The sequence below is a fragment of the Bos indicus genome, chromosome 4, assembly GCF_029378745.1.
Source record: "Bos indicus isolate NIAB-ARS_2022 breed Sahiwal x Tharparkar chromosome 4, NIAB-ARS_B.indTharparkar_mat_pri_1.0, whole genome shotgun sequence".
Lineage (NCBI taxonomy): Eukaryota > Metazoa > Chordata > Mammalia > Artiodactyla > Bovidae > Bos > Bos indicus.
The window spans coordinates 74858264-74885741 of record NC_091763.1 but is presented as its reverse complement, the minus strand read 5'-3'; the positions used below and the strand labels follow the sequence as shown (position 1 = coordinate 74885741).

The 27478-nt window shown below is 36.8% G+C and overlaps 1 protein-coding gene across 2 annotated transcripts; it reads right to left on the bottom strand.

The window, feature by feature from the left end:
- GTPBP10 (GTP binding protein 10) lies at positions 1-26990 on the bottom strand. 2 transcript variants are annotated; one of them, XM_070787981.1, is made up of 11 exons: positions 26798-26990; positions 23645-23838; positions 19867-19958; positions 19060-19204; positions 11222-11295; positions 9160-9212; positions 6782-6889; positions 6184-6261; positions 4006-4129; positions 2228-2315; positions 545-679 (listed from the first exon to the last, which is right to left on the bottom strand). In XM_070787981.1, exons 1-10 carry the CDS (start codon positions 26828-26830, stop codon positions 2245-2247), a joined length of 972 nt encoding a protein of 323 aa, XP_070644082.1. In that variant the 5' UTR covers positions 26831-26990; the 3' UTR covers positions 545-679; positions 2228-2244. The 2 variants fall into 2 exon arrangements, with proteins under 2 accessions (XP_019814451.2, XP_070644082.1); XM_019958892.2 differs by lacking the exon at positions 2228-2315 and having other exon boundaries at positions 1-679; positions 26798-26987.
- Positions 26991-27478: the final 488 nt, after the last annotated feature.

Genomic DNA, 27478 nt, shown 5'->3' with positions numbered 1-27478 from the left:
TCTGCTGTTTATCAGTAATCTTTATTTGTGAATATGTTCAAATTCAGGAGTTTGAGGTTTTTCCAAAAAAAGAGAACTATTACTAATTTAGGAGAACCAGGTAATGATAAACTCAAAAACAAATAAAACCTAGTTGCTCATAAGGAATCCTTTTTTATAATATAACAATTATCTCACTAGAGACATACATATAGAATACTATAGGATGTTATTACAGGTGGATAGCCATAATATTATAACCTCTCATTTTTAACCCTCAGTTATTTATCTGTTGATAAACTTAACTACAAAACATCTTTAAAAATATGTTTCTTGAATGATGGTATATACACCAGTTTAGTAACAACCAACATTCTAAAAAATGTTTGTCAAAGAGCTTTCAAATGAACACAATTTCAATATCCCTTTTAATACATTTAAGTGATATCCATTCTAGGACTAGAAACAGCAGTCTTTGATGGTGGCTCACTGTAAGATACTGTATTGGAAATATGTAAGTTAAGCAATTGCTTCTTATGATATGCATCATTTTCCTGGTTAGTGTGTTCATCCAGAGATTTCCTTATACAGTTCTTTAGTTCATCAATTCCTTCTCCAGTAATTGCAGAGATGGGGATGATGTGTTGGAATTCCACAGTCCTCTCTGGAATCATGTTTTTTTCAAACAGATGCAAAAATTCTGAAACAACACAGATAAAAGCTGATTTTCATTGTCTTTGAAAATAAGTCAAAACTATTCTAGAGGTTTCATTTGTGAACCAAAAACTTAGTTTTTATTTTTTCCTTCTCTAATAAGCTCTTAGCACCTTTGGTTTTTACTAATGACAATGGTAAGGTTCTTGGCACATGAATGGTGCTCAGTAAATATTTGTTGCTAAGTCACTTCAGTCGTGTCTGACTCTGTGCGACCCCCATAGACAGCAGCCCACCAGGCTCCCCTGTCCCTGGAATTCTCCAGGCAAGAACACAGCCCACCAGGCTCCCCTGTCCCTGGAATTCTCCAGGCAAGAACACTGGAGTGGGTTGCCATTTCCTTCTCCAACGCATGAAAGTGAAAAGTGAAAGTAAAGTTCCTGAGTTGTGTAAATATTTGTTACATGAATATATTTTTAACTGAATGAAGTATAAGTTCCCAGGTAATGGTGCAGTGGTAAAAAATTTGCCTGCCAATGCAGGAGAAGACAGGAGACACAGATTCAATCCCTGAATTAGGAAGATACCCTGAAGTAGGAAATGGCAACCTACTCTAGTATTCTTGCCTGGAAAAATTCTATGGACAGAGGAGTCTAGCGGATTCTGGTCCATGGCATTACAAAGAACTAGACACGACTGAGCACACAACGCTCCAATCAAAAGATAAATCACACAAGATGATTTACTTACAGAAGCAATAAATTTTGTTTTGGGGCATTCAATAAAGTAAGGCAACACAGATGCTCTGAGAGAACTTTTCTACAAAAATAAACTCATTTGTGACTTGGGATATTCTAGTTTGCTTCAGCACACAGGTGGCCTTTAACTGTCCAAATTTAGAGACCTATCATCACCGGTACTAGGAGGAATACTAAAATTGAAAACAGTTTAAGGAGAGATCATTTTAGATGAATCCAATATTTCACCCCACTGGGACTGACAACCATTAGATAACTTTTGCTTCTTCTCTGTTACCAAGGCAACAGAAGGGAGGATGGCATACTGATGGGATGGATCAACACTGATGTCACCTGGAAAGGCTGGCTAAAAGAGATTAACCAAATCAATACAAAGCTTGGTTTCTGGGATTCATTTACCCCCAAGGAAAAGAGAGGCTAATTTGGAAACTATCACTGAGGTGACTATATTGTTTTTATGATAGGCCAAAATAGCCACAAACTCCTGAGTTCCCCCCCGCCCCCCGCTTTGGTACTTCTGAAAATTCCCTTTTCTGCAAGATCAACCAGTGATCAGATCTAATGACCTCATAAAACAAATGACATTAAAGAATAAAGACTTTATAAATTTTTGAGGAATGTTTATACCCCCAAAGTAACTTACTAACTCAAGGGCAGGCCCAATATGTATATATATATATATATATATATATATATATATAAGGATTTTTACGAGAAGAGAGAGGATTTTCTGGTGCTGTCTGATAGTACTAGTACATTATAATTTATTTTCCTCAATTTTTATCTCAAGGATAAAAACAGGTTAAGTCTATTTAAAAAACATGTTAACCACTTACCTTCCATCCTACTTTTCTCATTTGTGCCAAAGGTCCTCTACTAGACTCAGAAAAATGAAAGCATCATCTCTATACAGTAGAGTTTGTTCTGCAAACGTCAATATTCAAAACTATGGAGACAAATTCCTTTATACAAAGTGGTCCATTTAGGGACCAATTTCACACAAATACTTTACAAGTAACAGCATCTTTTATTCTGTGCCACACATAGAACTCAAGTTCTTTTTAGAAGATTGATACTCTCCAGAGATCTATAGACCTGGCACTGCAAAGATACATATCTCTTTAGAACTACTAGCCCTGTTATTAAATTCATAATGTACTAGGGGAATGAAGTTCTAGAACTTGTGAAATAAGTTAAAAGTGAAAAGACTTCATAAATATATGCTGACTTTTTCCTCTTCTGATCCAAATCCCATTAACTCTTTAAGAGCCCAGTTTTACTTCTTGATGATACCTGAACTGTTCAGCTCAAATTAATTTTTCATCCCTTCTATGTCCTATAACAGATTGTCCATATCACATTTAAAAGTTTCATATGGTATGTGTTCTTTCTTCAAACACACTTGTTTTTTTTTAAGAGGAACAGGTTTCATTTTTTCCCCCCACTAATTACAGTACACCTAAAAGTCTCTGCAAATAGTAGGTGTTCATTAGTTCAGTTCAGTTCAGTTGCTCACTTGTGTCTGACTCTTTGTGACCCTGTGAGCCGTAGCACACCAGGCCTCACTGTCCATCACCAACTCCCAGAGTTTACCCCAAACTCATGTCCATTGAGTAGGTGATGCCATCCAAACATTTCATCCTCTGTCATCCCCCTCTCCTCCTACCGTCAATCTTTCCCAGCATCAGGGTCTTTTCAAATGAGTCAGCTCTTCGCATCAGGTGGCCAAAGTATTGGAGTTTCAGCTTCAACATCAGTCCTTCCAATGAACACCCAGGACTGATCTCCTTTAGGATGGACTGGTTGGATCTCCTTGCAGTCCAAGGGACTCTCAAAAGTTTTCTCACACCACAGTTCAGAAGCATCAATTCTTCCGCGCTCAGCTTTCTTTATAGTCCAACTCTCACATCCATACATGACCACTGGAAAAACCATAGGCTTGACTAGACGGACCTTTGTTGGCAAAGTAATGTCTCTGCTTTTTAATATGCTATCTAGGTTGGTCATAACTTTACTTCCAAAGAATAAGCATCTTTTAAGTTCATGGCTGCAGTCACCATCTGCAGTGATTTTGGAGCCCAAAAAAATAAAGTCTGACACTATTTCCCCATCTATTTGCCATGACGTGACGGGACCAGATGCCATGATTTTAGTTTTCTGAATACTGAGTTTTAAGCCAACTTTTTCACTCCCCTCTTTTACTTTCATCAAGAGGCTCTTTAGTTCTTCACTTTCTGCCATAAGGGTGGTGTCATCTGCATATCTGAGGTTATTGATATTTCTCCTGGCAATCTTGATTCCACCTTGTGCTTCTTCCAGCTCAGCATTTCTCATGATGTACTCTGCATAGAAGTTAAATAAGCAGGGTGACAATATACAGCCTTGACGTACTCCTTTTCCTATTTGGAACCAGTCTGTTGTTCCATGTCCAGTTCTGTTACTTCCTGACCTGCATACAGATTTCTCAAGAGGCAGGTCAGGTGGTCTAGTATTCCCATCTCTTTCAGAATATTCCAGAGTTTATTGTGATCCACACAGTCAAAGGTTTTGGCATAGTCAATAAAGCAGAAATAGATATTCATTAAACTGGCACTAAATGAATGAACGGGTTTACCTTTAGGATTCTGGAGTTGGTTCATCAGTACATGGAATTTACCCTGTGCATCTGGCAAGTCCATTTTATTTACTGCAAGGAGTGCAGGTTTTGTGTGAAGTTCCTCTTTGTACAACTCTAACTCCTTTAAATCAAAAGAGAAAAACCAAATAACTGTATTAAAATACCTATATAAATGACCTATTTGGTAATGTCTTTCTATACTTTATAGGCCTGGGTATTCTAGGGCCCATTCACACCTCTGATATCAGTAAGTGATTTTGTGCCTAGAGACAAATACAGATATTTGGACTTATATTAAGCACATAGATAAAATTCAGAACTAAATAATGACAATTAATCCTATGCCTGTATTATTCTTGGAAAAAGTAAGTATGCTTAGAAGTAAATCTTTGTGACCATGGATTAGGTAGTGGCTTCTTATATTTGACACTAAAAGTAGGAATAAAAGAAAGAATAGACACAGGGAACTCTATCAGTTTTAAATTCCATACTTCAGAAGGGAAATGAAAGAAAGTTAAAAGACAACTGAAAGAATAGGAGAAAATATTTGCAAATCATATAACCAATAAGGGACTTGTATCTAAATTATAAAAAACTTTTACAACTCAACAATTAAAAGATAGCCCAATTTAAATGGGCAACCAATCTGAATAGACATTTCTCCAAACACATACAAACGGCTAATAAGCACATAAAAAGATGCTCAACAACATTAGTCATGAGAGAAATGCAAATCATAACCACAATGAAATACTACTTCATTCCTACTAGGAAAGTCAAAGTAAAAAAGGTAATAATGAATGTTGACATTAATTGGAAAAACTGGAACCTTCATACATTGTTAGTAAGATTGTAAAGTAATTCAATGCTGCAGTCACTTTGGAGAATAGTCTGGCAGTTCCTCAAAATATTAGATTTACCTTATTATCCAGTAATTTCACCCCTAGAGATATATATATATACCCAAGAGAAAGGAAAACATACCCACACAAAAACCTGTACACAAATGTTCACAGCATTATCAATAATAGGCAAAAATGTAGCTAGCGAATAGGATATAAAAGTCATTAAGGTAAAAGACATCATGTTGTGTTAGAGAGAAATCATATGGCTGGATAGAGAATGCACAGGGTGTTGCTTGGGGAAGCGGGAGAGGGTGCAGGAACAATAGAGATACAGTGCTTGGCAGGAACCTAACTTTGCCTCATATACCATGTTCAGGTTAGACTTCAACCTAACCCATTGCTATGGGGGACCATCAGAGCAGGGAACAAACATCTGCTTGGTTCTTTAACAAAGATCACTCTAGCTGCCTATAAAACATGGCCTGAAAAGAAGTGAGACTAGAAGCAGGGAGACCAGCTATTAAGAAAGGCTGATGATTACAACAGTGCGGGTGAAGACAAATAGCTGCATTTCAGAAAAATTTAGGGCATAAAACTGACAAGGCTTGATACAGGTGGTGAGAAAGTCAGAATCACTATCACCCAGGTTTCTGGCTTACATATTCAATAAGCTTCTGAGGGATGCTGGAAAATTAAAAAAAAAAAAAAAAAGTTCAGTTCTGTGTGCATGCTCAGCCACTTCCGTTATGTCCGAATCTTTGAGACTCCACAGACAGTTGCCCACCAGGCTGCTCTGCCCATGGGATTCTCCAGACAAAAATACTGGAGTGGGTAACCATGGCCTCCTCCAGGGGATCTTCCCCACCCAGGGATCGAACCTGGGTCTCCTGCCCTGCAGGTGAATTCTTTACCACTAAGCGACCAGGGAAGCCCAAGTTCAGTTCTACACATATTAAATTTGAGAAGTTAATGGGACATCCAATCAAAGATATCTAATAGGCAGCTAATCTAAAGTACAACCAAACTATCTGGGTATCAGAGTGCCTAAAAAGTAGACCGGGAAATAGTCTAAGAAGTAGGAATTAAGTTAAACAAGACTCAGTCTAAGAATTTATATAATAGGGATTTGAAATCCAGGAAGGTTTTATTGATTACAACAGTTTGAGAAGTGGATGAATATTAAGAAACTGGAGACAGCAAGTTTAGATAATTCTTTAACTGACACCAAAGTTTTAGAAAGTAGAGGTAGAAGATATATTTATTCTAATTGTCATATGTTATTTCATACAGTCCTATGTCCCTGAATACTAGACCAGATAGAAAAACCTACTTTTGAAAGCAGTATTATGGTTTCAAAAGCAGTTCTGTAATGAGTTTGGGAAGAAAGCTGAAATCCAGAAATATCAACCTGAAAAAAAAAAGGATAAAAGATTGCCTTTAATGTAAGAATGACAGCTATACAATTCTGTTTTGAAAAGTTTCACTCATTCAAGCTATAAATAACTTCTTAATCTATACTCTTTTGGTAATTTAGTAATGTGAATGAGAGAAATTGATATTTTAAGATCACTGTAATTATTCTTATAATATCACAATCATTAATGAGAAACTAGTACCGATAAAACAACTTATACTAATAAAGATAATCTCATGAAATAGGAAAATAATGCTGTGTAATTTAGTAGTACACAGAAAATCCTAAGGAATCAATAAACCTGACAAATATGGCCAAACTTTCATCTGATACAGTAAATGTTCCATTTCCACACCCATATTATAAATAAATTTGACTCCTATCTAAACAGATGTAGTGGATTAATATATGCTAATACTTTATCTTTAAATGTTATTATAAAAATGTCTAGGAAAACTAAATTCATTGATTCTCACATTCTTTTAAGCATTACATTGATAGGCATATGACTTACAACAAAAAGCAGTTGTTTAGTTCTTTCTATATGCTTGAGGAATTTGTGGCCCATTCCTTTGTTCATATGTGCTCCTTCTATTAAACCAGGAAGATCAGCTACTGATATCTAATACAAAATTAAATGGTTTAATAATAAAAAATGAAAACACAAATCTAATTACATCCAACAATTTTCATATTTCAATTATAAAGTTTCTATTTTGTGATTACCACTGAATTACTGCATCTCTAATAAACCCAAGATACTTTGATAACAAAATAAATGTATTAAGAATCAAAATCCTTTGCTATCAGAAATTAGAGTCCCATTTTTACTTTAACAATCTAAAAATTCTAGGGCTTAGCTTAACATTTATTAATATGAATTCTCTTTAGAATTCCATAAATTATACTGTTCAATATGAACTTTTCAAAGAATTTCAAGTTTTTAAATTCTTAAAAGTAAACAAGGATATTAAATCAGCAGACATTGACTTAGGATGTAAGCACTGTAAAGTGTTTTATTCTATATGTAAATGGTTGTTTGGTTCCACTGTTCCTTTACTGTTCATATTCTACCAGGATTTAACCATTTTTAAAAAGTAAAGGAAACAGTGTCCCTATACTCTATTTAGGACTATTAACCATTATTAGAGTCATTAACCATTATTCAACACTTGTGGTTTTCAAACCTCACCGCATATCATAATCATCTAAGGAACTGCTATAAACTACAGATCCTCAAGCCCTATCCCCAGGGATTTGGTTTCAAATCACCGGGCCCAAGCTTGATTTATCATTGTTGTTCTTAAGCTAGTCAGGTGATCCTGATGTACAATAAGGGATGAAAAACACTGCTTTACACACACTGCTTGTGTGGTTAAAATGTTCGGTTTTAAAGAAAGCTGTAGCTATGTGACAAACCAAAGTACATATAGAGGTCTCATGTTCTGAAATTTTCTTCAGAGGTCTTTTTATTGATTTCCCTTAAAAATTACCAATAATGTTTTCTAAATTCATATTATCCTGCACTTATAATTTTACTTATTATTTAATATTCTATGTAATTGTTAAAGCTTTAAAAAATTTTTACTATTATACAACTATGATTAATGAATATACATCTTTGATATCTTTTGAATTATGTCATTGGATTATATGAAACTACACTGATACATCATCACTTCAAGTCCATATTTTACATTAGGGTTCGTCATCTAGGTTTTATACATTCTATGGGTTTTGACAAATTTATGACATGTATCTACCATTACAATACACAGAATAGTTTCACTGCCCTTAAAAATCCTCTGTATGCTGCATATTCAACCTTTCTACCTATTCAACCTTTCTTTCCTCCTAATCCTTAGTAACCACTGATCTTCTCTATTGCCACAGTTTTGCCTTTTTCCCAGAACATCATATAGTTGAAATCATACAGGATGTAGCTTTTACAGACTGGCTTCTTTCACTTAGTAATAAGCACTGGAGGTTCCTCTGTGTCCTTTCATGGCTTGATAGTGCTGAGTGACATTCAATTTTGAATACGTACACAGCTTATTTATCCATTCATCTACTGAAGGACATCTTGGTTGCCTCCAAGTTTTGGCAATTATGAACAAAGCAACTATAAACATCTATGTGTGGGCTTCTGAGTGGACCTAAGTTTTCAATTAATCTGGGTAAACACTAAGGAATGCAACTGCTGATCATACATATTTTTAAATTTTTATTATTTTCCATTTTTTGTTTTTATTTTAATTATGCAAAAAAACTATAGTTCTTCTTTACCAAGGAAAAATAAATTTTAATAGCTAGCTAAGACCAAAATTCCATTCAATTAAAAACATTTTTTTTGAACAGTAAAGTGAGATAAAATTACATCCATGAACTTTAGAATATGTTTTTAGGAAATGAAAATCAATAATCAAGTATGGCAATAAAATATGGAATTGCAGTGAGAACAAACACATCAAGGAGAATAAGATACAATCAATGTTATAATTACAAACTGTATCCAAACTTTGGAAGAATTATTCTTATATAATATTTTACTCAGATAGTGCTCATCAGAATTGATTTGATCATGACTTCAATTACCAAAAAAAAAATCCTGCTACTTTTTCCAACACCACAGAAACTGTCAAATGTTATAAAATCTAAGCAATAAGGCAAGTACTTTCATTTCTAACCAAGAGTCTTATTTTAAAAATAGCCACCTACAGGACTTTTCTGCTGGTCCAGTGATTAAGGCTCTGTGCTCCCAATGCAGGGGGCCCAGGTTCAATCCTTGGTCAGGGGAACTAAATCCCATATTCTGCAACTAAGGATGCCAGAGCAGCCAAATAAATAAATAAATATTTTTAAAAGAATAAAAGTTTAAAAAAAAATACCCACCTGTTTGAAATCACTATACATAATTCTTCCAAGTTCAGGCTTTATTGTTGTAACTAAAAAAAAAAAAAAGTACATTAAGGCTAGAATAAAGCATTGTACTCTCAAAACTATCCGAGTGTTATGTATAAAATAAATAATATTTCCTTTCTGTGAACAACCTAATTCAGATTATGTTCTCATTCATTGAAATTAAAGGTATAATTATTTTGGAAAAGGACAAATATAGATTTTTATAATCTGCAAAAGCATAGGAATTAGTGGGCTTCAAAGTCCCTCTCAAACTTTAAGAGCATGGCAAAGGTGTTGAGGGCAGGGGGCAGAATTTAGGTTTCTATCATTTGGGCTACATGTGAAATCTATTAGTCCTTTCTCATTCAGTTATCCTCAAACTTCATCAGTCTAACAGTACCCTCCTTCTATGACTTTCTGCTTTTCTTCTTTCCTTCTCAAAGATCCCCTATTTTCTAACAATAAATACTGGCCAAGAGATTTATAGCAGTTAGTACAAAATTAACTCTACTTTATCAGAAGAGTCTAACCCTAGAATTGTTTGATTTTATTTTTCATGATTTTATTTTCAATAGTTTCCCTGACAGCTCAGTTGGTAAAGAATCTGCCTGCAATGCAGGAGACCCCGGTTTGATTCCTGGGTTGGGAAGATCCACTGGAGAAGGGATAGCCTACCCAATCCAGTATTCTTGGGCTTCCCTTGTGGCTCAGCTGAAAAGAATCCTCCTGCGAAGTGGGAGCCCTAGGTTTGATCCCTGGGTTAGGAAGATCCCTTGGAGAAGGGAAAGGATACCGACTCCAGTATTCTGGCCTAGAAAATTCCATGAACTGTATAGTCCATCAGGTCGCAAAGAGTTGGACACGACTGAGTGACTTTCACTTTCCATGTTAATGTCATTCTGTGCCATTTTGTTTAATGAAGGTAGAGATCCTATTATATTCATTCACTTGCTTGCTAAGTCACTTTAGTCGTGTCTAACTCTTTGTGATGCTATGGACTATAGTCCACCAGGCTCCTGTCTGTGGGACTCTCTAAGCAAGAATACTGGAGTGGGTTGCCATGCCTGCCTCCGAGAGATCTTCCTGACACAGGGATCAAACCTGCTTCTCCTGAGGCCTGTGCATTGCAGGCAGATTCTTTACAACTGAGTCACCCAGGAAGCCCATTCACTCACTACTTTTAGTCTAAGCTTCCATTATGCCTTATCTGCTACTGCAATAGCTAATTCTACTAAGTTCTTTCCAGATCCACTTATGTCCCACATTAATCCATTTTATACATTATATGCAAAGAGATATTTTTTGAAAAGCAAATTAATCATTTTTATCCTTTGTTAAAATGCTATAACCTCTTCTAAAGCTATAAAGATCAAATACAGCCTATATGGCCTATATCATAGATCACCTGCATCTCTAGCCTCAGCTTGATTCCTTCATCCCCTTACGACATGTTCTTTAGACAAACAAATCTACGCCCTGCCACCATGAAGCCTTTGTGTACACACTATTTCCTTTGACTAAAAAGACTCCAACCTCCATTGTCTGTCACCAATTAACTCACATTTACTGTTCATATCTCATCCCCACAATCACACTTCCCAAAGAAATCTACAGCAATCACCTACACTCTTTCAGAACACCCTCTTATATTATACCCTCTTATATTCATTAGTAAGTGTATTCACTTCTGTTTACCAATCTTTATAACTCCAGAACTTATTATAGTTCCTGGAAATAAATACTTGCTTAATGAATAAAAGAACTGATCTCTGCCTTCCTAGCATTTATCACAGTGTTTGATAAAGGGTAGGGACTCATAAAATAATAACTAAACCAAACAAATGATTATGCAACAGAGAAATAAATGTGACAAAGTATCCAAGTACCAGGAACTTTCCTGAGAGCTATAGAGGTTTCAAAGATTAATGGGAAATCCATATATTCTGTCTGCCAAGAATTTTCAAACTAAGGCTACCCCAGTTATATTTTATTCATACTCAAAGAAAAATTAGTCTTTAAAATATACCCCACACACTAAAAAATTTGTACTTACATGCATAATCTGCAATTGCAGGTTTTGCATGAGAAATCTTACTTAGCAAAGAGGATTTTCCAGCATTTGGGAATCTGAAACAAGAAAATAAATTCATATTAATATGTCACAACAAATAACAGCATTTTAAATACTTATCTGTGAATTCCTAACATTTCAAAAAACAGACTTCTTGAATATTGCTGGAATTAAAAGCAGAATATAAATTTACAATCTTGAAAAACCTGAGGAATAAAATATACTTATAAAAAGGTAAAGATAAATTTATGGTGAACACCAAAGATGTTTCACTACTGACAATCAAGTAACATTAAAAAAAAAATGTAGAACAAAAGAAACCTCTAGAAAAACAAAAAGAAATTAATAAAAATACCTGCAACTCACTATCTCTAGCCAACATTGACAAAATATTTCTTATATTGTTTTGTGGATTTTTTTTTTTAAACCATTTCATATGGACATTTCACTAGCAAAGTAATGAACCTGATTTAGCTATCATCTAGCTTCAACAAATATTAATACATTCTTAATAACTTTTTAAAAGTTGGTTTATTTAAATAAAAACCTAAATAAGGTCTGCGTATTACAACTAGTTGACGTATCTTTTAAATTTCTCTTAGTACAGGCTCCCTTTAAAACTTGTCTCCCCTTTGCAATTTTATTTTTAAAGAAACTGGGTCATTTGTCCTGTAGTTTCTTTTCCTGTCTGTTTTTTCTGCTGACACACATGGTGCCCTTTAACATATTCCTATAAATTGGTAGATATCTGATTAGATTCAACTTTGCTTCCTTTTTTCACTAAAAGGCTACTTATAGTTGGTTGGCCTTCTTTTTAAACTGAATTATATAAGGTATGCATTTCAAGGGTACACTGTAATTTACTTACCTAATTTCTTATTATTAGGCATTTAGGTGGTCTCAAAATTTTTTACTGTTATAAATAACATTGCAAAAAATGTGCATACAGCTAGAAAGACATACAGCAACAGTAAGTCACCTTAACATTAAGTGCTGCAACTAACAGACATCTCTTTTTTTCTTTCTGAACTAATTTGTTTCTTTTTGCACTAATTTTCTTTCTGCACTAAATGAGCACTAATTTCTTGTCAAACTTTTTTTTAAAAAAGAATTTAAACACTGATGTGAATATCCTTGAATCTTTACATATACCTTTATTCCTTGAGGTAAATTTCTAGATAAGGAAATATTACATTAAAATATCTGGCTGTTTTAAAGGTTTTTATTTTATTGCTAAATATCCCTCAAGAAAAGCCCCCAATGGATGAAAGAAAATACTAAGAATGGGAGCCACTTAAAGGGTAATTTCCTAAAATCATTCAGATATTTTCATTAAATTAATTCAACCAATGGGAATGTAAATTGTACAGTCATTATGAAAAACAGTATGGAGATTCCTTAAAAAATTAAAAATAGAACTACCATATGATCCAGCAATTTCACTTCTGGATATTTATAAAAAAAAGTCCCAAAACACTAACTTGAAAAGATATACGCACCCCCATGTTCACTGCAGCACTATTTATAATAACCAAGATGTGAATGCAATCTAAGGTGTCCAATGACGGATGAAGCACAGAGAAAAATGTGTGTAGGGGGAGGAGGGTGTAAGGCGGGTAAAGGGGGTGAAAAAGTAAAGCATCCAACTGTAGGGAATTCCCTGGTTAACCACGGGTCTAACCACCCCATGGTTAGAACTCTCTGCTTTTCAATGCCAAGGGCCTGGGTTCAGGCCCTGGTTGGGGAACTCTGATCCTGCAAGCTGTGTGGCGCAGCCGAAAAAAAAAATCCAATTGTAAAATAAGTTAAGTCATGGAGATGTAATACACAGCATGGTGATTATAATTAATAATCAGTACTATTTGAAAGTTGCTAAGAGAGTAAATTTTAAAAATTCTCATCACAAGAAGAAAATTTTTTAAACTACACGTGGTGACAGATGCTAACTAGACTTACCACGGTGGTGATAAACATATACAAATATCAGATCATTACACTGTACACCTGAAACTTCTATGTCAAGTGTATCTCAATTTAAAAAATCATCCAACAAATACTGAGCATTGACTTCGGTCAGGCAATATACTAGGCATGAGAAATACAGCAACCAACAGGAAAAATGTTATCCCTGTCTTCACAGCTTTCATTCAAATAATGATCTTTTCTCAAAACTGCCAAATTTTCATTTGGAATAATAGTGTAAATATTTTATGAATATTAACTTGGAATTCTATAAAAAATTTTAAGCTGTTAATGAAGTTCTTTAAACAATCTTCCTTATTAAAACATTCCTACAATAAATTTAGAATAAAATTACACGAGATTGCTTGACTCATTTCCCCTGGCAAAACAGTATTTTCTTATATCCTATTATACCCAGGCTCTTGTAACTTTTTGAAAAGCAATTGCAATCATTTTTGCCATGACTGTCACTAGCTGGACTTGCTTATTTCTAATATTCTCATATATTCATAACAATATTAGCACAGAAAAATGCACCTATTTCCAAAGAGAGCAAAATATCAGAAGAAAAAGGAAGCTAATGATTGAAGAACCAATAACAAATTTTTCTTGAAAGTTACCTAATGAAGATTTTACAGGCTGAAGTCCAACCCATGCAAAGATCAGATTTGACCACAGCAATACAAGTATACTCATTACATGATAACTTGCTTTCAAGGCTCAGTTCATTCCCGAAGCTGGCTTAAAAGTTAAGGGGTATCTGCTTATGCTGGTATTCACATTAGGTAACTTTTTAAGAATACTTACCTAATTAAAAGCACTAGCATACATGTGAAACATTGTGCTCTAAAATCATGATGCCTGATATTAACTAACATGAAGTCCACTTCTGAAAAGCTTAGTTATTTCACTATATGTGGTCTCTAATAAGTTAATAATATATGATGATGATAATGATAGCAGCTACCATTCACTCATTGAGCATTCATAAATCCAAGACATCTGTTATGCTGCAAATGTAATCTTACTCAGCAATAACATTTTTAAGGCAGGACTACTGCCATCCTCTATTAAAGAGAAAACAAAGGCTTAGAGATATTGTATTCAAGACCATCCAGCCGGCCTTCAGAAGATTTGAGATTCTAAGACAAACGGTCTCACTTGAGTCTCCCATCACCACCCAACTTGTATTCACTACTCAACCTTGGTATGTTCTTGTTAGGCTGTAAAGGTATCTTTATGGAAACTGAAACATATTTTTCCAGAAAACGAGAAAGTGAATGGCTGGATTCTCAGTCTTATCCACAAAATCCTATCCAGTCCATAAAGTTCCTAAAAATAAATATTGGGTTGGCCAAAAAGTTCTTTCACAACATAACATCTTATGGAAAAACCCAAACAAACTTTTTGCCCATCCCAATAGTATTACAGAACCTATGACTCATTACCATCATAACTATGTTTTATTGAAAAAAAATTAAATCTGAATAGCAAGCTTTAATGCCAAGATCTCATCTTTCTCTGTTACAACTTCAGCAGGTATGAGGCCTCTGTGAACTCTAAGCCCCTGCTGGTAAGATTTAGACAGGCATGGAATGAGGTGAGGAGTTCAGAGTGTGATAAAAAAGCAGTGAGATGTGAGAAGAGGAAGATGAAAAGAGATGAGAAACTATGGGAAGGCAAGGAATGAAGTGGCAGTTGGAGTAGAGCAGCAGTTTCTGCTCACTTTTCCTTAGGCCTTCCATCTGACTGTCATGGAATGCTGCAGTGGAGCTTGGGAGGGGAAGAGAGAGGGAGAGGAGACACGCAAAGCTGAGCATTTCCCTTCCTTTATCTGCCTTCTACCTTGCTATCTATCTCCCTCCAGTTGGTGCCAGTACTGCAAACCCTACAGCTAAATAGCACTGTATGATGAAGGTGGAGGCTGGTGAGAGAGAACAACACTGTAAGGTCTGCAGTATTGAGAATGGACAGTTCCTAAACAGAGAGTGAAGGACAGGGGAGTGGTCATTACAAGATCCAACATGGTGCTCACCAGTGTGTAAAGCTAATGGCTGAGATCACCTGTACCAGTCTTTAGCCATCTGATTGATGATACTTCAATACCTCTATTAAAACTTGTAAGAATATCTTAGTCATTTTCCCCCTACTCTTTCTATGTACTTTTTAAGATGTGGTTTCTTTGGATTCCTAATTTTATTCCTAAGATCCGGTAACATTCTTTTACCCTCTTATACTACTGCATTTGATTGATTTTTCTGCAAAAAGATAGGACACTGAAAGATGAACTTCCCAGGTCGGTAGGTGCCCAATATGCTACTGGAGATTAGTGCTAGTGCTAAGTCACTTCAGTTGTGTCCGATTCTTTGTGACCCCTTGGACTATAGCCTGCCAGGCTCCTCTGTCCATGGGATTCTCCAGGCAAGAATACTGGAGTGGGTTGCCATTTCTTTCTCCAGGGGATCTTCCCAACCCAGGGATTGAACCTGTGTCTCTTTTGTCTCCTGTACTGGCAGGCAGATTCTTTATCACTAGCACCACGTGGGAAGCCCCTTGGGCTTCCCTTCGGCTCAGATGGTAAAGCGTCTGCCTGCAATGCAGGAGACGCAGGTTCAATCCTTAGGTTGGGAAGATCCCCTGGAGAAGGAAATGGCAACCCACTTCAGTACTCTTGCCTGGAAAATTCCATGGACTGAGGAGCCTGGGAGACTACAGTCCATGGGGTCACAAAGAGTCATGGAGAAATAACTACAGAAAGAATGAAGAGATGGAGCCAAAGCAAAAACAACAACCAGTTGTGGATGTGACTGGTGATGGAAGCAAGGTCCGATGCTGTAAAGACAAATACTGCATAGGAACCTGGAATGTTAGGTCCATGAATCAAGGTTAATTGGAAGTGGTCAAACAGGAGATGGCAAGAGTGAATGTCAACATTTTAGGAATCAGTGAACTAAAATGGACTGGAATGGGTGAATTTAACTCAGATGACCATTATATCTACTACTGTGGGCAAGAATCCCTTAGAGGAAATGCAGTAGCCATCACAGTAAACAAAAGAGTCCGGAATGCAGTACCTGGATGCAATCTCAAAAACGACAAAATGATCTCTGTTTGTTTCCAAGGCAAACCATTCAATATCACAGTAATCCAAGTCTATGCCCCGACCAGTAATGCTGAAGAAGCTGAAGTTGAATGGTTCTAGGAAGACCTACAAGACCTTCTAGAACCAACACCCAAAAAAGATGTCCTTTTCATTATAGGGGACTGGAATGCAAATGTAGGAACCCAAGAAAACACCTGGAGTAATAGGCAAATTTGGCCTTGGAGTACAGAATGAAGCAGGGCAAAGGTTGATAGAGTTTTCCCAAGAGAACACACTGGTCATAGCAAACACCCTCTTCCAGAAACATAAGTGAAGACTCTACACATGGACATCACCAGATGGTCAACACTGAAATCAGACTGGTTATATTCTTTGCAGTCAAAGGTGGAGAAGCTCTATACAGTCAGCCAAAACAAAACCAGGAGCTGACTATGGCTCAGATCATGAACTCCTTATTGCCAAATGCAGACTCAAATTTAAGAAAGTAGGGGAAAGCACTAGACCATTCAGTTATAACCTAAATCAGATCCCTTACGATTATACAGCAGAAGTGAGAAACAGATTTAAGGGACTAGATCTGATAGAGTGCCTGATGAACTATAGACAGAGATTCGTGACACTGTACATGAGACAGTGATCAAGACTATCCCCAAGAAAAAGAAATGCAAAAAAGCAAAATGGTTGTCTGAGGAGGCCTTACAAATAGCTAGCTGTGAAAAGCAAAGGAGAAAAGGAAAGATACGGGCATCTGAATGCTGAGTTCCAAAGAATAGCAAGGAGAGATAAGAAAGCCCTCCTCAGTGATCAGTGCAAAGATAGAGGAAAACAATAGAATGGAAAAGACTAGAGATCTCTTCAAGAAGATTAGAGATACCAAGGGAGCATTTCATGCAAAGATGGCCACAAAAAGGACAAAAATGGTATGGACCTAACAGAAGCAGAAGATATTAAGAAAAGGTGGCAAGAATACACAGAAGAACTATACAAAAAAGGGCTTCATGACCCAGATAATCATGATGGTGTGATCACTCATCTAGAGCCAGACATCCTGCAATGTGAAGTCAAGTGGGCCTTAGGAAGCATCACTACAAACAAAGCTAGTGGAGGTGATGGAATTCCAGTTGAGCTATTTCAAATCCTGAAAGACGATGCTGTGAAAGTGCTGCACTCAATATGCCAGCAAATTTGGAAAACTCAGCAGTGGCCACAGGACTGGAAAAGGTCAGTTTTCATTCCAATCCCAAAGAAAGGCAATGCCAAAGAATGCACAAACTACCACACAATTGCACTCATCTCACACGCTAGTAAAGTAATGCTCAAAATTCTCCAAGCCAGGCTTCAACAGTACGTGAACGGTGAACTTCCAGATGTTCAAGCTGGTTATACAAAAGGCAGAGGAAGCAGAGATCAAATTGCCAGTATCCACTGGATCATCGAAAAAGCAAGAGAGTTCCAAAAAAACATCTATTTCTGCTTTATTGACTATCCCAAAACCTTTGACTGTGTGGATCACAATAAACTATGGAAAATTCTGAAAGAGATGGGAATACCAGATTACCTGACCTGCTTCTTGAGAAATCTGTATGCAGGTCAGGAAGCAACAGTTAGAACTGGACATGGAACAACAGACTGGTTCCAAATAGGAAAAGGGGTACGTCAAGGCTGTATATTGTCACCCTACTTATTTAACGTATACTCAGAGTACATCATGAGAAACACTGGGCTGGATGAAACACAAGCTGGAATCAAGATTGCCTAGAGAAATATCAATAACCTCAGATATACAGATGACACCACACTATGGCAAAAAGTGAAGAACTAAAGAGCCTCTTGATGAAAGTGAAAGAGGAGAGTAAAAAAGTTGGCTTAAAGCTCAATATTCAGAAAACTAAGATCACGGCATCTGGTCCCATCATGTCATGGCAAATAGATGAGGAAACAGTGACAGACTTTATTTTTGGGGGGCTCCAAAATCACTGCAGATGGTGACTGCACCCATGAACTTAAAAGACGCTTACTTGTTGAAAGAAAAGTTATGCCCAACCTAGATGGCATATTAAAAAGCAGAGACATTACTTTACCAACAAAGGTACGTCTAGTCAAGGCTATGGTTCTTCCAGTGGTCATGTATGGATGTGAGAGTTTGACTATAAAGAGGGCTGAGTGCTGAAGAATTGATGCTTTTGAACTGTGGTATTGGAGAAGACTCTTGAGAGTCCCTTGGACAGCAAGGAGATCAAACCAGTCCATCCTAAAGGAAATCAGTCCTACATATTCATTGGAAGGACTGATGTTGAAACTGAAACTCCAGTACTTTGCCCACCTGATGCGAAGAACTGGGTCATTTGAAAAGACCCCGATACTGGGAAAGATTGAAGGCAAGAGGAGAAGGGGACAACAGAGGATGAGGTGGTTGGATGGCATCACCGACTCAATGGATATGAGTTTGAGTAAACTCTGGGAGTTGGTGATGGACAAGGAGGCCTGGCGTGCTGCAGTCCATGGGGTTTCAAAGAGTCAGACACAACTGAGCGACTCAACTGAACTGAACTTGACAAATGAACAGTAACTATGAAACTCTCTACGTTGGCAATATGAAAACTACTACGTTTAGCAGCATATTCTAAAAGTACACAAACAACACACAATTTCCACAAATAAGAAATAATGCAGCCCCCACATTACCATTTATATTTATTTCCTTCATGAATTACCTCTCTGAAAGCATAAAAATAAAAATATGAATGATACTTACCCCACCAGGCCTATATCAGCTATAAGTTTTAGATCAAGGTGAATTACTCGCTTCTGGCCTTTCAATGGTAAGAAATTTGTAAGTAATTTGCCACCAAGACCTCCTTCTGCTACCAAAAGTCTGTCTTTCTCTTTATTGAGTTCTCCTTAAAAAGAGAGATGAAGATATTTAACGCAAAGGTTAATAAATGGAGCTAATCACTAATGGCACTCTTCTTTCAGATACAGAAGCCAGGAACGTCTAATTTACAAATCTAAAGCGCTTAATAACAGAATCAAGTTTCTATTAAAAGTCTGACCCTGGAAAAACACCTTTGCTAGTGGACGGAAAAGGCTAGTTATTTTTTTCAAAACCAAGTAAATATTCTTGTCTTTAAAATAATTTTTAATCTAGTGGCTAATTCTGAACAACTTTTATGTAATGATTTTAAAAGCTGTTTTACAAACTAGCAACTAAAATACTTAACGTTTTAAAAAAAAAAATCCTGAAACTTGAGAGGTGCTATTCCTTACAGCTCTCAATTTTTGAAAATGTGCACATTTCTCACAATTTTATGGGCTTCCCACGTGGTGCAATGATAAAGAATCAGCTTGCCAGTGCAGGAGATGTAAGAGACTTGGGTTAGATCCCTGGATGGAGAAGATCCCCTGGAGAAGGAAATGGCAACCTATTCCAGTATCGTGCCTGGGAAATTCAATGGACAGAGGAGCCTGGCAGACTACAGTCTATGGGGTTGCAAACAGCTGGGCACATCTAAGCAGAGCACAGCATTATCATTCACAATATAAGAAGCTACAGTACACTTACCTATAATTTTACCATTTTCATCAGTTACTGAAACACCCACAGGTACAGGAATTTCACAGTCTTTTCCTTTGGAGCCTTTCAGTGCACTAACTCTACAAAAAAATAAAGTCAGATTAACATAAAGAAAACCTGCCAGATTAAATGGTTGATGCTTCAAGCAAATTTAATGGTATAGAAAGAAGATAATCAACCTGTTCTTCTAATGCAGATGTTAAGTGGTCAAATAATGAAGAAAAAATAAATATTTTATTTGCATTTTAGGATATTATATCTCAATAAAAATATTAAGTGACGATTTAAGTTACCAAGCTAACTACTAAAACTCATTTTAACTGATAATAAGCTAAAATAATGTATATTTGAAAGAAAGAGATCATTCCAACAACACAAATAAATGTGAAAAATCCATTGATGAATAACAAGGTATTTTTTAAAAATCCCCTCAAATGAGAGTACTTTAATTACAGGAGGCTCATATGGCTATTCTTAAACTGCTCAAGAGAGGATAAAGTGGTACAAACTTCTAACTAGTAATTCCACTTCTGGGAATTTATTAAAAAAAAAATAATAAGTGAACAACCATGTAAACTATTATGTGCACAAAGACATGTATTGCATTGTGATAGTAACAGTAAAAAAAAAAATCAATAATTAAATAGATGAATGACAAAGTAATTTATGTTCTTTCCAATACTATCGGACTATTCAGGCATTCTTAACAATTTTCTGGGATGGGAAAAAAAAGTTAAAAGAGAAGGTTACTAAATTTTGTGCTCCTGTTTTTATATCCCCAAATATTATATACAGAGTTAATTACCTTTGCATAAAGACACAGAAAAGTCTTAGAGAAGTCATGAAAAGGTTGATAATGGTTTTTTCTGGTTAGAAGAATTATAAGTACTTGACCTTTTAAATGTGAGAAGGAAATGGCAACCCACTCCGGTGTTCTTGCCTGGAGAATCCCAGGGATGGGGGAGCCTGATGGGCTGCCGTCTATGGGGTCGCAAAGAGTCGGACACAACTGAAGTGACTCAGCAGCAGACCTTTTAAAAAACCTATTTATTCCTGGTTTCTCTGATTAGGTCAGAACTGCCATATGCATTTTCATGTGCAGGCTCTCAATCATAACACTTGTCACAGTGATAATTTTCTATCGTTCATTTATTTGATAAATATTTGCTCTCATACGAGACTACTGTTAGGTTCCAAGGCAGCAGGGAACACAACAGTTTAGATCATCATTTTATCCTAGACATCTAGTATAGTCACTGGCACAAAGTAGATACTCAAGTAACATCAACTGATTGAACTAGATTGACAAAAATGAATGAATTTGAAATATATTAAAGAAAGATTTAAATAGAACATCTCTCTTACTGGGATTATGCTGCAATTTTTAAATGTAAAGACAAGACTCACTTTTCATTCTTGTTACTGCTAGTGAATATTCTATTAAGATACTTTATTAAAAACATTTGCCACTTAAATTTCAAAACAATTTTATAAACAGCTTTTTAAATAACTGAAATGGTATTTGATCATTTTCATAGTTAAGCAAGCATAAGCCAATTTACTGAGATTAGATTTCATGATGAACGAAAGCAGTCTTTCAGTAGACATTATTAGATATCTGCAATTAAGATCTTACTCAGTTACCAACATTTTGGAAGTGGTGCTTGAACTTGGAAGGGGAGGAAGATTTTTGCCAGATAATCAAGGCAGGCAAGTGAAAGAAAAAAAATACACACACACACACATACACACATGATTAGAACGGAACTAGGTATTTGGTGAAATAAGTTATTTTGAGCATAAGCACAGTAGAAATGGGGTGGAAGACACTGTAGGCCAGATCACAAAGAGCCTGATATGCTATGTTAAAGAGTTTGAATATTATCTTAGAGTGATGGGGAACACTGAAGGATTTTAAATAGGCAAGTCACATTAACAAATTTGATGCTACAGAAAAAGCACTGGAGATAATTGGATAAAGAATCGATTGGAGGTGATGACTGAGACTGAAGACAGGAGACAATCTCGAGAATACCAAAGGATTTTAGAAATGATAAAGCTCTGAATCTTTCTAGTCTCATCTTCCACTACAGTCTATGTTTTCTGCATACCACCCACACTGGCCTTCTTTTAGTGTCTTTTATTGGTATTTGTCTTCTATCTCTAGGTCTTTCATGTTGTTAGCTTTCCTGTAATGCTTTTTCCTCTCCTTCATCCAGTTGGCTCTTATTAATCTTTTAGATTTAAGCCTTTACAGTCTAAAAATTGCAACACACAAGCACAGTAAATGTTCTTTTTAAATCTTTCTTAACATTTAATGTTATATACCATCTTTAGCTCACCACTGATCTAAACAGAGTAAGTTTGGAATTATAGCAACCGTACTTTTCAAAAGAAATTATAGAATGGTGAAAATTTTTACTTTGGGATGTAAACTGCAGGTTATTTCCCACCTGTAACAACAAAATAGCAAAACACCACCCTGATCTTTAAACTGATTACTGAATTCTAATATAGGGAACTCAAAATTTGCCTTATAAAGACTATTCATAAAATAAAAATGCTCAAAAGAAATTTAAGGGGTTTCTCCAAGGATTTCTTTACAAGTAGAGGACTGCTGGATATTTGCGGCAGGAATGTTTGCTATTGTGGTTGCGGCGGGACGTTCCTCACTCTGTGTTGCAGGCTGTTTAGCCTGTGTACGGCTCTTAGCCTTTGCTTACACCCATCCCCCAAGCAAGTGCCACATTCCATCATCTACAATTGTGACAAATAAATGTACCCAAACAGGGGCTTCCCTGGTAAAGAACCTGCTTGCCAATGCAGGAGATATGGGTCCAATCCTTGGTCCAGGAAGATTCCCCATGCCACGGAGCAGCTGAGCCCATGCTCCACAACTACCTAGCCTGTGCTCTAGAGCCTGGGAACCACAACTACCGAGTCCACGCGTTCCAGAGCCCGCGCTCTGCAACAAGGCAAGCAACTTCGATGAGAAGCCCGTGCACCTCCACTAGACAGCAGCCCCCCCTCACTGCAATGAGAGAAAAGCCCTTGCAGCAACCAAGACCCAGAATAGCCACAAATAAATAAAGAAAATTAGTTTTAAAAATATATAGACATATACCCAAACACTTGCTTGGGAAGGGAAAACAAAAAAGGAACAGAAAGCCTAAGCTTTGTACGAAAACCTTCTAAAGAATAACAGAATTATACAGGCCTGAGGAATCATAGTCTGTATTTTGATGGAAGGTTTAAGAATTTTTTTCTTTTTTTTTTACAATGAAAGAAAAAATACTCCTATTTTTAAGGCCAACATAACAAAAAACAAACGGAAGATCTTGCTTTCACAGAGAGAAAATGAAAACAGAGACAAAAGGAAAACATTCAAGAGACATAGCAGCAAACAGTCTTTACATCTTAAGCATTGCAGTCGGGTGGAGTAGCCAGGTAACATTCTAGAGAGTTTACTAAAAAGATTGTCAAAGATAATCTCAGAAGAAAACAGTGGAGATTCAGATCATTTTCTGTTTCTATAACGGAAGTGTGAAAGAATATAAACACTGGAAGGACAAAAGTTTAAAAATTTCAGAACCATCTTAGTACTTATCTGTTATTTTAACTAGAGACAAAAATTGTAGATTTTTGCTCAGTTACAAATTCAGGCTATTATTTACTTCAAATTCCAAATAAATTTTTATCTTTTAACTTTTTCTTCTTCTGGGAGGAATTCATTTCATAAAATCAAAATCATTCAGTAAATACTTACCGACTGTTTGCTCCTTCTCCAGCCACAAACCGTTTCTGAGGATATTTATCCTTAAGTTGTTTTAAAGTCATTCTGTTATGGGCTACAACCCAGACGTCACCACCTTTTCCACCTTCTCCACCTAAACGAGGGTAGCCCATTCCACCACTTCCTCCCTTGGTGAAAAGTCTCAGGTTATCAATGAAGTTTCCATACTAATAAAGAAAGAGAAAAAAAGAACATTTGTATACCAAACAAAGATTTGGGAAAGATTGAAGGCAAGAGGAGAAGGGGACAACAGAGGATGAGGTGGTTGGATGGCATCACCAACTCAATGGACATGAGTTTGAGTAAATTCTGGAAGTTGATGATGGACAGGGAGGCCTGGCTTGCTGCAGTCCACCGGGTCATGATGGGTCGGACGCGACTGAGCAACTGAACTGAACTGAACTGATACCATTAAGTGCTTGCCAATTTTGAACTCCTTTCTAGTTCTTTGATGCCATTAAAACTCCTAAAAATATAAAAGGTTTTTCTGTATGCCACATTTACTGTTTTTGCTTAGTCTACCTCCTGTCTGATCTCACTTTCCCATATTAACTCTGTTTTTCATTATCAATTGTTGTCCTTCCTAACCTGAAGGTCTGACATTGGCCCACTTTTCAACAGACTTTTTCCTCTGTACTTTCTCAGTCTGTACTAGCAACTATCACCCAGGTGAGATATTCTCTATTCCAATGAGTTGGACATCTCCACCAGATGTAAGCTTAATAGTCTAAAGCAACTGAAACAAGATCTGTATCTTATACTTGAAATCCCTCAAATATATATCTTATGTATTGAAAGGATAACAGTCACCTTTCATGTTATAAAACAAAATCACTTTTTCCTTAGGTAAATTCTGTTCCTCCAATGTTTTCTCAAATAATGAAACTAAAGCTTCTCTACTCATTGAGCTACATATGGGAATCTTTATACCTGTTTCTCTCCCTGAAGCTCTACTATTTTTCCTTTATAGCACAACTACATGCTCTAGTATATTGACCATTAACATTAGCTCCTAACTGGTCTTTCAGCATCTAGTCATTCCTTCCTCAAAACATATTCTGTCTCACTGCCAGAGCTTATTTTTCTGAAAATTGATCTGATCTCTAAACATATTTCTCCCTTACTCAAAAACCATTCACGGTTTTCTGTTTACAAAATAAAGTCTAAAATTCTCCGTGCTACAGTTAAAGCTTTTAACCTACCCTTCCAGTTTCATTGCCATTCACTCAACCCCTCCTATAGCCTGCTCCTCTTTACTCTATACTACACAATGTACTGTCACTTCTCCATGACATTCTGCTCATGCTGTTTCATCTATTTACAATGTCATTTTTTCTTTTCTATCATAAACCCATCCAAATGTCCTATTTTCTGATGTATTTCTTAATTTCTCAACTTAATATTTACTACTGGCTTAGCTGGGCACTCAGTAATTTTAATTATATATCTATTATTATATACATACATATATATATGTATATATAATGTGTATACACATTGTGCAGTCATTTCAGTTGTGTCTGACTCTTTGTGACCCTATGGACTATAGCCCATCAGGCTCCTCTGTCCATGGGATTCACCAGACAAGAATACTGGAGTAAATTGCCATTAGGCCTCTAGAAATCCTACACTGCATCTAGGGTTTATTTCTGTTTCCCTCACTAAATCAAGAACTTCCTACTGGTCAGATCCTGTGTCTTAGCCACCTGGACTATCAAAATTCCTTACAGAGTAATTTCTTAAATTCATAATCTTCCCATCTTTTAGTCATTTAGTATATAGTTTTAAGTATCAAAAACATCTGGGGACTTTTTAAAAAAATACATACATTCACTGACCATTCTGATATACTTTGGAGAAGGGGATGAGACTAGGGTAAACCAGCACATTTATCAAAAGCTCCTTTGGTGATACTGGTAAATCTCAAGTCTAGACTTGAGATTGCAGTGAAAGTTAAAAGCAAAGTTTCAAAGAACAGGTTTTCATTTGAGTATGGAAATATAGTCATGAAACAGTATAGTAAGGGTGGAAGGAATATATAAAACTGAACTTAAGAGTGAGCCAGAGCATTTTTCTCTGAGAGCTTAAGAATTTACTTTTTAGTTTAGTAGGGCTAGATCAGAAATGCATCACAGGTAAGTGAAGAGGTAGATTTCCCTTGCAAAAAAAACATGGACTGGCAGTGACCGCTATGGCAGTAGTTACACAAGTAGCCTTTAATAATATAACCAGCAAAAAAACGTAGTCGGTCTTTTTTTTTTTTTGCCTAAGGATTCGTTACCCTAGATACCCAAGTACTATGCTTCACAAGTCTCTCTTCTGACCACCTATTTTGTGGAAAATAGCTGAATAAAGTAAAACTTCATTAACCACGCCTTTCCTCCGACAGAAATAAAACTCTTGTTTTTAAAGTTCCTTACAATATGTGACATTTTTTACTGCTCTAGATTTATCAAAGATTTAGAACCCAAACTTAAAAGGATTATCCCAATCTCGTCCTTAGTAATAATGATCAAACTATGATGCCAGTAGGTTTCAAAAAACATTGCTAGTAAGGATCTTACAGTGGTTTTTAAATCTGAAAAGAACTGCGAATTGTTTACAAAAACGATTCTTAAACCCACAGTGCACAAAACTCTTAGTTTCTCACAAGAAGGCAAGTCAGTTACCTATTTTCGTTTACCGATAAAAATCGTCTTTAGAAAGTTATTTGTATCAATGCATTCAAAGAAAAAATATGTAAAAACAAGTTATGGATATTACTACTTAAAAGAAGGAAAATACGTATTTGAGTCAAAAGTCAAACCTACACTCCACCTATAACCATATCGCGTGCCTAAACGGCAAGCAAGTATCCCAGCCCTGCATCTCACGTGCACACTATGCCCTGAAAAATCTCAAACCCTGTTCCAAACAACCTTCCTAACAAAGATCGGTGATCACGCCCTTCTTATTACAGGCCAAGCCCGAGTTCTCCAGAGGCTAAAAGGACTAAGAAAAAAAGCAAGAAAGAGGCCCCCAGGAAGAAATACGTGGGGAAGGAGGAAAGCGAAAAACCTGCACCCTCAGGTGGGGTTAGAGGCACCTGGCCTCGCACATCAGGCTGAGGGGGTACTAGCCACGGACCTTTCTGAACAACACGCAACTGCAGCGCACCATGCCTGCGAAGAGCGAATATCCCCTCCGGCGGAAGCTGTACTCACAGAAGTACGGCGCTGCCTTTTTACGTCACCGCCGACCACCGCAGCAATTTTGTGTTCGCACGCTTTCTCCCCGCCCCTCGTGCCTGACAGCCATTCCTGCCAAAAGGCGCGCGCGCGCGGGCGCGCTCGGAAACATGCGCATGCGCAATGTGATGCCCCACCCCCACTCCTTACGCCGTGCGGAGGTGGAAGGTGGCGCTTGGCGGCAGGCTGAATAAAATGCTGTGGAAAGGTCGAGAGGCAGTGTGACAGGGGACAGTCGGGTGCGAAGTGGTTGTCTCAGGAATATTTTGAATAGGATGGCACTGGAACCTGGGTTGCCTTGGAGGAGTTCTTATGCTGAGGAAACCGCAAGTTACCTCAGTCTCTTCCCCCTCTCCACAGAGTAGGGGAAAAAAAACTCCCACGGACAGTAAAAACTAACGCATGAAAAACTCAAACTCAGCTGGGGGAAAAAAAAACCGTTCACTGACCAGCTGAGTAATGTCTAGCAAAAGCTTCCAGGAGATGTTTTACAACTTGGGACCCGACGGTCAGGATCTGAGTTCTGTAAGAATTTCATTGCGTTCTGTGGGGAAGGAATCTTGCAACTGTTAGTAGCTTC